The following is a 12652-nucleotide window of genomic DNA, read 5'->3' on the forward strand; positions in this document are numbered from 1 at the left end:
TATGATATTATTCTCTTTAATCAAGTTTAGAGTAGTTCACAATAGCATAGCTTATATAAAAATATTGCATAATATAAAAGAATGGTTTTAACCCTCAAGAACTCTTAAAAAGACATCTACAGGGCACTTACAGCACAGTTGCACTGCATGTCCCAAATCAAGGAGATGATGTGTTTTGTTAGCATTAGGAGGGAAAAAAGAAATTAAAAATCCAGAGAGAGTCATTGAAGATTTATGCATCTTCTTCCCAGCTGCAGATAAAAAAATGCCTCTGTCTGAATTAACACCTGGCTGAATCTCAGAAACCTGTAATATCATCAATATTTTTCATGGTCCTTTTTATTAAAAGCAGATTTCCACAGAAAGTCAATGAAATACAAAAAATGTAATTGAAATGGAAATTAACGGTTCCCAAAAACGAGCATGTTGCAGTATCCAAAACAAAATGAACATAAAGGATACGGATTGTGATCATCATCAATCCCAGCAATATCCTCACATTCTTATTGTCGGATATCATTCTGCTTTATTTTATAATTAAAGCAATCCATTAAGTATTTAAGTCACCACTTTTCTTATTTGACAAACGCACCAACGCTACTCCAAATTCACCAAGTTATGAACTATGGCCAAATATTGGCGCTATGTCCACCAGCAGAATCCAGCTGGAGCAACAGCCGTGAGGAAAATACAAAGGTTATGGTCCTCTGAAAATGTTCTCAAGAAACCACGTTAATCTAACATGTGACTAAAGCCCAAGAGGGTAGGTCTCTTCCATGCAACATCTCCAGACATGTCTCAAAGTGTATTCACCTGATGGACTTCTGTGCTGAAATACAACAGATTCCTCCACCAGCACTTGAACAGCAGCTGTGTCAGGAAAGCACCTGTAAGGTGCCACAAAGAAAGGAGCCTTTTAGGGACACCTAGTCTTGGGTTACATGGGAAATTAAATGGAGTCTTCAGTCCTTAGCATCTCCCACTCCGTCAGCATTAATAGCAAACATTGCTTCAGCCTCAGGAAGGCAAGGAGAGTCATAGATTTTACATATTCTGGTTTCACCTCGGCCTTTTCGCAGATACAGCCTGATAGGGAGAAGGAAACAAAACAGGTAAGGACGTATAGCCTACTCTGAGAAAATCATTACCATACCCACTAAAAAATTGTGTTAATACAGGAATACGGCACACTGCAGAGCTGTAAGAGCTTCTGAAAATGTTAATTTTTCTGCAGATTAATGAGGGCTCACAGTGGCACTCATTTGTAGAGAAGCAGGTTGGACTTGCCATTGACAGAACCATGTAGAAACCCAGAATTTAAAGGTACTTAGCTAGTTTAATAAAATCTTCCAAAATAGGCTAATGCAAGACGATAATCTATTCTCTCACCTCGTGGTGGAAGCATGTGCTATGATATTTCCTCCAATAGGTTTTTTGGGATCTGCAGCAAACATGGCTGCTCCATCTACTTGTGCTACCACTTGGTTAGTGATCACAACGGCCACACCAAACTGTAAGGAGAAAAGTAACAAATGAAAATCAAATTATTTTCCACAGTCTGAACAAACTGGGGATGGGGGGTGGGTGGAAACATGCATTTCTGCTGTCCTCAACCACTCTATCATGCCTCTCAGAACAAAATGGAAGCAGACACTGAGCGGGCAGAAAGCCGTTTGTACAAAATTGTTGAGCTTTACAAGTGTCCTGGTTTTGGCTGGGATGGAGTTAATTTTCCTCTTACGAGCTAGTCAAGTGCTGGGTTTTGGCTCTCTGAGAACAATGTTGATAATGCACTCACGTTTTTAGTTGTTGCTTAGTAATGTTTATACTAAGTCAAGGACTTTTCGGTTTCTGGGGTCCTGCTGGCAAGAGGGCTGAGGGGGCACGGGGAGCTGGGGGGGACACAGCCAGGGCAGCTGGCCCGAACCAGCCAGAGAGGTATTCTATACCGTGGGGCGTCATGCTGGGTATAGAAACTGGGGGGCTGGCCAGGGCAGGGCAGATCGTTGCTCAGGGACTGGCTGGGCATCAGTCAGGGGGTGGTGAGCAGTTCTACTGTGCATCACTTGTTTTCCTTTCTCCCTTTCCCTTTGGATTTTATCTTTTCCCCCACCTTTCCATTATAACTGTTATTATTATTATTGTTGTTGTTCTTTCATTTTTGTTCTGTTTAAATTATTAAATTGTTCTTATCTCAACCCTCAAGTTTTACATTCCTTTCCAATTCTCCCCACCCCTCTGGATGGGTGGGGAGTTCGCGAGCGGCTGCATGGTACTTGGTTGCCAGCCAGGATTAAACCACGACAACAAGATAAAGAAAACCGATCACCAGTTGTTTAGAGAATAAAGCAAAGTTCATAGTTTACCTCATCCGCAAGTCGAAGAAGCATACGCAGAAATCTGGCCAGATGCATCTGTCTGGCTGACAGCTCACCTCTTCCTGAGTAATCTGTCCGATAAAGGGCCGTGGCACTGTCCACTATCAGCAGCGCATATCTGGAGAAGATAAGTGCAAGGTTCTCATAAACATTTCCAGGCATGAATAATGCCTCCACTGGAGCATGACAGTGCCCAGCAAATTGTGAGGCTGCGTACAGATGTGGACGTAAGCTCCTCTCAACCTGCCAGTTTGCAGAATTGTTATTTTTAACAACACTGACTTGATCTGTAATGTTCAGATTACTAACTATACAATAAAACCCAGTAAACCAAAAGAAGTTGCTGCATGATTAAACACTTTTATCTTATAAACTAGCCTAGAATTCCATGTTTTGACACCACAGCTGTTCTGTGGACAGGTTCTTATACATTTCATACCACCACCACCTCCTCTCTAAAGGGGCCCATAAACCTTTTCAAACTCAAAGTTGCAAACTAAAGCTGTCTGCACAGGTTTATTCAATGCTTGGCATGCTCTAAATCAACACTCTATTTCTGAAAGCAATTATAAAATGATCTTTTGAATTGCTCCTCAGGCTGGCACTTGTTCTTTGTAAATTAACGTCAGTTGTTGCAATTCAAGTCAGTCGCTGTCAGCCAACATTTCAACAGCAAGAGGTATTAACTGACAACTGGCTGTGGATACACCAAGTTTATCATCTGGATTATGCTTTGGCATATATCCAATTTGAGAAGAACAAAACTTCATCTAACCAAGCTAAGCACAGAAGAAAGCAGGTATATTTAAAAAAAGCTAACTTTTGAAGGAAACAATTACTTTGACATTTCACAATCATGTAATCTATGCATCTCTTGCATCATCACCTATACATCATCTTGTGCATCATCTACAAGTAGCTTTATAATATGATCATGTGCTGGCACAAAAATCACTCTACCTAAATCAGGATTATTACCGTGATTCAGCCATCATAGCAGATGCCTGATACAGGAGCTGGGTCTGATGATCTGTGTTAAAACCTCGAGCGTACGCCACGTTATCTAGGACATCACTGCCAGACAAGCCGTACCTGGCCAAATTGGTGAGGAAAGAAAAAAAAATATATCCCTAAGTGACAACTTCATCAGTCAGAGTTATCTAGCAAGTTTACCTAAAGACTAGAATAAAAATTCACATCCCTGGGAGAGTCTTGGATATAAAAACTGACAGCAAAAAATGCAACATGACTTGCTGATTAGTAGAGAACAGAATGATTGGAAACCATTTTTAAAGAATAATTTCCTGTCTAGGAACAAATCCAGTACTGACCCAAATCTTCAGCTTACTATTTTTGAAGAACTTGACCTTACTCCACTCATTTAGGATGTTATCATCATCCCCCTCTATAAAGACAAGGGAGTATCTCTCGTGGGCTGGCACATCGTACTGGTTTGGTATTGAATCTTAGTTGATTTTTCTACCTACAGTCACGGAAAGGCCCATAAATACTGGCCTTACCTCATAAATCTGTGGTGCTACTAAAAAGCAGCAGTCCTACCCTTTCATTCTCTCGGCTTCCAGTTGCTCATCCTTGTCCCCTCCTTTGCTCCAGCCCCGGCAATTTGTGCTGCCCTGCAGTGAACCACAATAGCAACTGCTCTGCTTCAGCCTGCAGCCCAACAGTCACCAACACCAGCAGCTTGGGGCAAAAGGAATGGCAAGACTGCCCGCAGTGGCACAGAGCAGAGCCTCATTAAACTAAATTAAAACCTGTTTATGCCCCATACAGACCGTTAGCTATGCAGCGCAGTGGAACAAAGCAGGCATACTGCGAAATCAGCCTCAAGTACAAGGAAGGCAGCCTTGCCTAACGGGTCACATGGGGTCTTGGCAAAAAAATCACTTTGTGAAAAAAGTATTTGCTGAGGAATGACAAAGGGTAAAAACAAAGAAACTTTAGAGAATACATCTGTAATGATAGGCCAGACCTTCAAGCAAACTTGAAGGCCGCTTGAAGGAAACACGTGGCAATTAAGTCCTACCTCTGTAAATGAATGGTGACAAAAAAAAAAAAATAGGAGGACAGTTGCCTTTAAGCTAGGAAATTTGTACAAAAGTTTTTGAAATACTTTTTAAAAAAAACCATATACACAGCCTGAAAAACTATGAACCTAAATCAGACTAGCAAAAGCATAGTAGAAAACAGGCCAATTGATTTTTATCTTTGCAGAACATCTGAGCCTCTGTATTCAAATCAGCCCAGGCTTGCTGCGTGACTTTGGCTTGCTGTTTAGAAACAATCAATGTTTGTCATCCTATTACTACCAGAAGAAAGCGCACAGCTTACTGACATGAAAATTCTCATTAGTATCTAGGTGGAAATATTTTTTAAAACTACCACATAAATGAAATTGTTAAACTGAATTTAGGCCCAAATTCCTATCTGAAGAATTACATTCTGCATCCTTAAAAGTATTCTCCTACTTCAGTCAGGTGTGACATGCTTCACATCCCTCCCAAAGCATCAGGCTACTTTTCTGTTCAAGCTGACACTTTCAGCATTCAGCATTTCAGCAACTGATAAGCCCTGCAAGATAAAGACTTCAACCCAAGTTCACTGAAGTTGCATATATACCTTGATACTTAATTAAAACAAGAATCATGGAGAATTAAGCAACATAGAAGCAGTTTTAATTTTGAGAAAGTCTAAAGAATCACAAGACCAGAAGTAGCTCCCTTTTCTAATGTACAGAAGCACTACTTCAGGCTTTTAAGTCTAGCCAGAATTTCTGTGTAAACAGCAGCATTTTCATTTGGGTAATTAAGTTTTACTCTCCAATTGGTAAAAAAACCTCAACATGTCGGAACTTTCTGATAGAGGCAGGAGATGAAAAAACAGCTTTTCAACTGGTCAATGGATGCTCTCTTATTTCCTAACAAAAATTTTCCAGCTGTTGTTAACTTTTTTACAAAAGGATCTTTGCTTCAACGTAACTCTATTGGCAGAACTTAACAAAAATCTCTGAATGTATCTCACCTAGAGTAAAGCTCAATTTTGAAAGAGACACTAGTAAGAAGTGAAGACATCATATTCCAGGGGGCAATGATGTTAATTGCTGTCCAATCTAAAACCAGAAACTTTGTTTATAAAATACAGCTAATGAAGTGGTCTAACATGCATGTATGTAGACAGACAACTAGAATACAGAAAGGTTTCTGTTTGATTGGGGCTTTTTTAAGAGAAATTTCTTACTGCTGCAGCCCCATGAATTTAAGGAGACAGGCTGATTTACACAGTGAACTAAGCTGTCCCTTAAATTAACATCTTCCTTTCTTCAACCAATGCCAGCTTACTTTTAGCCAGTAAGTACAGACCTTTCAGCAACAGCAAGAAGACGTTCTGGACGGAAGGTCCCTTCTGTGTCAATATACATGGCTTTTCCTTCACCACCACCTCGGTCAATGGGAAGCTAAAGTAAAAGCAAATGAACAAACAGGAAATAAAGTATCAACAAGTAATCCAGTTATTGCCTTATGCCCTCAACTGATAACATACGATAAATAACATATCAAGCTATTGTGATTAAAGTCATATTTATCTGGGAAAAGTGAGAAGAAATATTCCCATTTTCAATCTCCAATGCCTACATAAGAGGACAGGAGCTTAACTTTCAGCTGGTAAGTTTAGGTGCATAAGGGTGTTAACTAAATGATGAAATTAAACCCAGAGCCTCTAATATTTTATGAAATAGCAGCCTCTAGAAACTCATAAAAACTATTATTTGTTTAAAGAGAGATCAAATGCTTCTCTGTATCTAAGACCTAGAATTACGCTATGAGGCTAATGTGTTAAATTTTGTTGTCAGAATACTGAAGAAGGCACAAAAAAAAGCTACAGAACCTGTCAAACAGGAAAAAAAACCATCACAAACTTAATTGCTGGTAATCTTCGCAGGCAGATTAAACACGAAACAAAAGATCCTAGAAAGCTGCAAGTACAACCAAGGGTGCTGCAAATACATTCTTTGCAGCTGTTTATATGCATCGCATTTGTATTGGCTGAGAAAAGTCCATAAATTAGCAAATATAAAAAAGCTGTGTTGCCTGAATATTTGATTTTAATGAAGTAGACTACTCACTTGACAGGTTACTGCCAGGGTATGGCACAACTGTGTTTTACCAGTACGAAACTCCCCGAATAACTCTGTTATGGACCCTGTTTCTATTCCTCCTGAAGGGGAAATAATAACAACAACTTTTTAAAAGAGGTCACAAACTTCAAAGAAAGACCATGTATAAAGTATTACATTTACAGAGACTCAGTTAAACACTTATTTTGTTTAAGCTTCAACACTCTAATTGGAAAAGAAGGTTTTCTCACTGAGGTTTGTTCATGTTGCAGATAAGAAGTTTAGGTAAATGTATTTTTGAAGATGCTGAAAAGCCTAAATGACTTGTTTTGATTTTTTGATTGCAAGTAGAAATAGGGACAAGATGATACTGGTTTTGTTTCCTTGAAAGGAAGGAGGTTGCAGACTAAAATAAACTAGAAACATCCACAATGAACAGCTCTGGGTACTGCACCGTGACTAAAAGGTTTTAAAACTATTTCTGCATCTTTTAAAAGAAAATCAATTGTGAAAGAAGAGAGCAGCACTTGAGATTTTTCATTCAACCAGAACTTGTAGGTCTCACATGTTTTTATGCAAGGATTATGTTCACAGGGAAAAAAAAAAGCAGTAACTAAGGCTAATCAGTAAAGAGAAATAGAATTATTACCTTGAAGAAGTTTATCAAGTTCTTTGGACCCAGTGGTGATCTGGATGATCTCTGACCTTCGCTGGTGGAATTCTGTTGCTGTGGTGAAACCCATCGGAACCAGTTTAGCTGCTTCAGCCTGAAGAAAACCAAACTAAGCAGTGCAAGGAAAGCTCATCCCATTCATTTACTCTCTTCTAGTAATTCACACTGTAATTTTCTATTTTGTGAAACGGAGAAGCACCTATACAATTTAATGCACACATTTTATCTTGTAGACCATATATCAGTCAGTTGGTACCTCTGCACAGAACCAAAATTCTGCTCAAAGAAAAAGCTTCAACATCCATTTTGTTTATTTTATGGAAATCTTCCCTGCCTCATCCCCCACACTTTCAATTCAGTTCTGTCCCTGTGAAACCTGAAATACTTAGGATAGGCATACAGCCTACCTTCCTAAGTGAATAAACACACAAAGTAAGAAAAGCACTGGAGTTTAACATTGTACTAGGTCAGATTTTGATAAATGAGAACAAGTTTGGCAGAAACTCTGCATTCTGAACTGGAAGATGCTGGGAGATTACAACTCAGGCTTCACTCGCAGTCCTCAGAAGTAAACCGCAGGTCTCACGGTGAATGTCTGAGGTACACAATCAACATACTTAAGAAGAACATAACACAGAAACAGCTGTACTGGGATGGTCCAGTCATTAAAATACAGTATCCTCTGCCTTGACAACTGCCAACAGTGGCTGCTGAGGGAAAGAGTGTAACAAACCAGGAAACAAGAGACTGACCATCTAGCAGTTCCTACGGGTTCAGTTAGCAAGACCTTCCAGTATCACCAGAGCACTTTAAGCCAGCAAAATAAAACTTCTCAAATCCTGGGTTAAAGCTTTCCCATAACATCCTTACCAAGATTTTGTCAGCTTTGGCTTCACTGATGCCTTTAATATTTAGTAGCTCCTTCTTAGGTGCATAAGCAACAGCCTCAACTGTGTGAAATCCAGCTTCTTCTAATTTCTTCACATCGTTTGCATTTATACCACATTGCTGAAAGGAAGGGGAGAAAAAAAAGGACACACTAAGACACAAATACCTTAATCTAACTTCCAGTGAATACCTTCAACCAGCTTCAGCAGATTGGATCAAACTCTGTTATTACAAGTCAGCATACTGAGTGTTACCTCCCTATTTACTGTGCACAAAGAACCATAAAAAATAACACCCTTTTACAAGTATAATGTTTGCATAATCTATTAACTATATAGATGGCGTACAAGAGGCAGAAAACATGCTTGGTTTAATAGATGCTGGAGGTGACCAACACATATTAGGAAATGGTACACAGCAAGGCAACATCATTTAAAACTTAAATGTTAACAAGTTTTGTTTTGGGCTGGTTTTTTTTGACAGAACACAAGAATTTCACAACACAATTTTCAGATGCAACTTGTGTTTAAGGAGAAAGACTAGCAGATTTCTTGCAAACTGATGCTAGAGCTAACTCCTTACCTACCTCTAACCTGGATATGAGCTGTGGTCCAAAGCTCTCCTCCTCTGCTGAGGTATCTGCGTTTGCTTCAAATTGCATCTGCATAGCCATTGCACCCAGTGCTCAGTACAGCCCCACTAAAAGAAAACCAGATAATTCTGTGATGCAACATACACCATTCAAACAAGACACACGTGCAAAGCATTTCAAAATATATTAACAGATCATCTGAAGTAGTATATGATGGCTTTCTCCCCTCCTGTAGCTGGTGGTACGCGAGTGCTGTAAGAAATTTCTTTTGTGTACTTTCCTATGTAGCGTTAAACATTAAAAACAAAACACACCCAAACACCTCTCATGTTACCTGGTAAGGAATAATAAGAGGCTTAATAGAGAACTCCACAGTATTTAGAAGTATATAATTAACAAAATGAATCTGCTGTTAGCAGTATCACATGTTGGCAAGAAATTAGATGGTGACATGTACAACTTGAAGCCAGCAGTGGGTGGGTGTTCCAGCCTGACTGTGTGCCCCCTGACAGCTGCAAACGCTGCGCCTTGCAGAGGTCTGAAAGGGGCTTTAGAACCTCCCTCCAGCCCTGCTAACAGTGCAATACACCTGGCACTGGCAGCCAAGGTTTTCTGGAAGAGAGGTTTAATAAATATTTAATGAAAAGCATAAAACCTCTGTAGGTATTTCAAACGTGCCTGGCCCGCGGCTATTTTGATTATGATGTTTTTTGTCTATTGTCAGAATCCTTTCTTGTCGGTGTCTTTGATTAACATGACAATGCTGCATTTTATCCTAACACTCAGTACTAATAAACAAAGCTGTGGGGCAGGAGGAATTCCTTGTAAATCTCGGTCAGCTGCAGAAATGACAAGCACTAGTGAAATGTTGGGCTTCCTACTTAGAAGGAAAGCCTACCCTGACAGGCTTTCTAGAAGCGAGGGGCCTTCCCCTTACCCCCGACACAGCGGGCCCCAAGGCACGGGCAGCGGCCGGGCCTAGCGCCGCGTCCCACAGCCTCCCGCCGCCACAGGTCCCAGGCCCGGGGCCGCGTCCCGCAGCTCGCTTCCCCGGCCCTTACCGGCTCCCCGGCGCACGACACCCCCCGCTCCGCCTACCCCGGCTGCTCCCACTTAACTCACTTTATTATTTTTTAAAATTTTCCCTCACGAGTCCGCCGCCAGGGAGGCCCCTCCCCTCTAGCCCCCCCCCGGCAGCTGGCGAGACCGAGCCAGTAACCGGCCGCCGCTGCCCCACCGCTACCCACCCCCGGAGAAGAAGGGAGGACCCCGGCCAGCTCACCCCGCGGCGGGCCGGGCCTCAGGCTCAGGCCCAGGCGCAGGCCCCGGCCCCACTCAGCCCCGCTCCGTGCCGCCGCCAGCCGCGCTCCGCTCGGAAAAGCCCGCCACCCCGTCACGTGACGGGGCGCGCGCGAAGCCCCGCCCCCTCCCCGCCGGAAGTCAGTGGCATATGGAGGGGGCCGCTCCGCTCTTCCGGACGGGAATGGTGGCAGCGCGGCTCCGGCTCCGCGGAACGGGGTCCCTGACGCGTCAGGGACCCCGTTCCGCGGAGCCGGAGCCGCGCTGCGGGCGCTCCACCCCCTTGCGGCAGGGACGAGGAGCTGGCCGTAACGAGCAAGCATGCACCCCGCTTCCCTCTGTTCCCCTCCCCCTTTTTTATTTAAATAAACACAAACCGGTGACTCCGTTAAGCCATCCCAAAGGCAAGAGTGACTGTGAGCAATAAGCCCCCCCCTGTCCCACTGTGTGGTAGCTTATCCCAGTCCCCAAGAAGGAATCGAGGGATTAAGACGGGTCTGGAGCAGAAGTTGGAGTCCCTTCCCTGGGGGTACGTGTCTAAATTAAATCTCAATCTAGTGAATTTGAGCCTGGACGCTTTGCTGGGCAAGGACAGGAGCATCTGATCCTCACTGCATGCAAGTGAAGTTTTCTGTTTGCTTTTAAAGATGAAGGATAATGAAATGGCAGGGGTGACAGCTGGGGAAGAACCCTGCTTAACCTGAAGCAAGCCCAGCAAGGGGCTGGGAGTTGTGGGAAGAAGGATGTTTTGCCCTTGCCATGTTTTCATTGGTCATGCAGACACTGCTGCTTATTTCCCCTGCATTTCCATAAAAAAAAAATTAGTTACAAAACCCCCTGCTTAAGCAGTGAAAACTCTTCCCATATATAAAAGCATCCTTTAAAATACCAAAAGCATTTTATACGTTGTAATTTCACTAAGTCGTCAAAGCTAGGAGGGATCCCAGGGACCCCTCTCTGGACGTAGGAAAAGTTTCTTCCAGCCTTGGAAGAAACTACCCTGCTCACCCTTGGAAGCAAAATACTGGGCAAGATGGACTTTTGGGTGGCAAGCAAGGGTCATGCTAAGTAGGAAGCCCAACATTTCACCAGTGCTTGTCATTTCTGCAGCTGACCGAGATTTACAAGGAATTCCTCCTGCCCCACAGCTTTGTTTATTCGTACTTGAGCATTAGGATAAAATGCAGCATTATCATGTTGATCAAAGACACCGACAAGAAAGGATTCTGACAATAGACAAAAACCATCACAATCAAAATAGCTGTGGGCCAGGCATGTTTGAAATATCTACAGAGGTTTTATGCTTTTCATTAGAATGTTTATTAAACTCATTTGAGTTCTGGTGAGCTATCAGGAGTGTCATGCAAAGATGAAGGATGTGAGGTTTTAAAGAGGTGTCAGCCTAGCCTTAAATATGAGATATATGACATACAAATATATGAGAATATTTACATGGATAGCTTTGAAAAGGCTTATTAACATCTCAAATGGGATACTAACAGCACAGGAGTAGGAAAAAAGGATACACGGCTGAGGTTCACCCTATGTACCATCATACCTCATGTGCACTGCATCCTGACTAGTTAGAAAAGAAAATAAAGGTAAAGACCTTTTGTCCATTTGTACCCTCAAGGGTGTATGGCAATGCACATAATAATTACATTAATTGTCCTCCATCACATGGGCAAGACCCAGTTAAAAGAGATGGAGATGTGGACATAAATTGTTCACAGAGCCTGTTTTCCTGCCCCTCCATGAGCGCTCAACACTGTAATTGCACAAAATGCCTCATTATGTGAGAGCTCACTACCCCAACGTGGTCCAAAAGCATAAACTGTTTGACTCTTCTGTTGATGGTTAGAGCTCAAGGATTAAATGAGCACAGGATATTTGAGAGGAGGTCTGACTTCTCAGTAGCTTCTCTGTTACGGTGGCTGAGGACAGGCAGTAGGCTCTGATGCCAGTGCTGCCGCATTATTGAAAGAAATTATTAGGAAAGGCTACACTGGCTCAGGACTTTTCTTGTTTCATTGAAGATTATTGATTACTGTAGACAGGAGCAATATCCTGCCCACAATTAAAAAAATACAAAGTTGTGTGGGAAGTCTCCCTGTGGCAAGTGGGTAGGCAAGCAAAAGGTGTTTGTTAATACTAGCAAAGGTTGTTTTTACTCACTCCCTTAGTGCTGTAACAGGGGCTGCTACATCCAGGGCTTTACAGGCTAAGGTTGGTGGTATCAGCCTGTGACAGCTGAGTGTTTCCACATCAAGTAAGATCACCACAGTCTCTGAGGTTCTGCAGTTCCATCTCCCAGTCTTCCGTGGACCCATGTTTACAAGATTGTGTGGGCTGGAAGCAAAGATATTTGGTATTTACAGGTTGTATGAGGATGAAAAGCAACTCTACAGGAATCTGCTGACAAGCTCCGTAAGCCATCCTGGAGAGCAGAGGGGTTATTAGATTTAAGACACAGCTAAAGAAAAGTCATGGCAATAAATGCATCCAGCAATAAAGGACCACAGCTGTCAGATGTGCTTCAACTTCTGTGCCTGTATGCAGGCAGAAAACATCTAACCCATTAACAGATCACCCCTCTACCCCCCAAAAAAGGTCACCTGGCCTTTAGTGATAGGGCGTGTGTCTGTAACATGACAACACGTGTCAATAATCATTCAAAATACAAATTACTT

General features: G+C 42.3%; 1 protein-coding gene across 1 annotated transcript; it reads right to left on the reverse strand.

Moving 5' to 3' along the window:
* RAD51 (RAD51 recombinase) lies at positions 1-12652 on the reverse strand. The gene is made up of 10 exons (XM_056353838.1): positions 12138-12652; positions 8658-8770; positions 8054-8191; positions 7160-7277; positions 6520-6611; positions 5756-5850; positions 3357-3470; positions 2367-2496; positions 1390-1511; positions 1-1086 (listed from the first exon to the last, which is right to left on the reverse strand). The coding sequence occupies exons 2-10, from the start codon at positions 8742-8744 to the stop codon at positions 963-965; spliced, it is 1020 nt and encodes a 339-aa protein (XP_056209813.1). The 5' UTR covers positions 8745-8770; positions 12138-12652; the 3' UTR covers positions 1-962.

This window comes from Falco biarmicus, chromosome 10 (assembly GCF_023638135.1).
Source record: "Falco biarmicus isolate bFalBia1 chromosome 10, bFalBia1.pri, whole genome shotgun sequence".
Taxonomy (NCBI): Eukaryota; Metazoa; Chordata; class Aves; order Falconiformes; family Falconidae; genus Falco; species Falco biarmicus.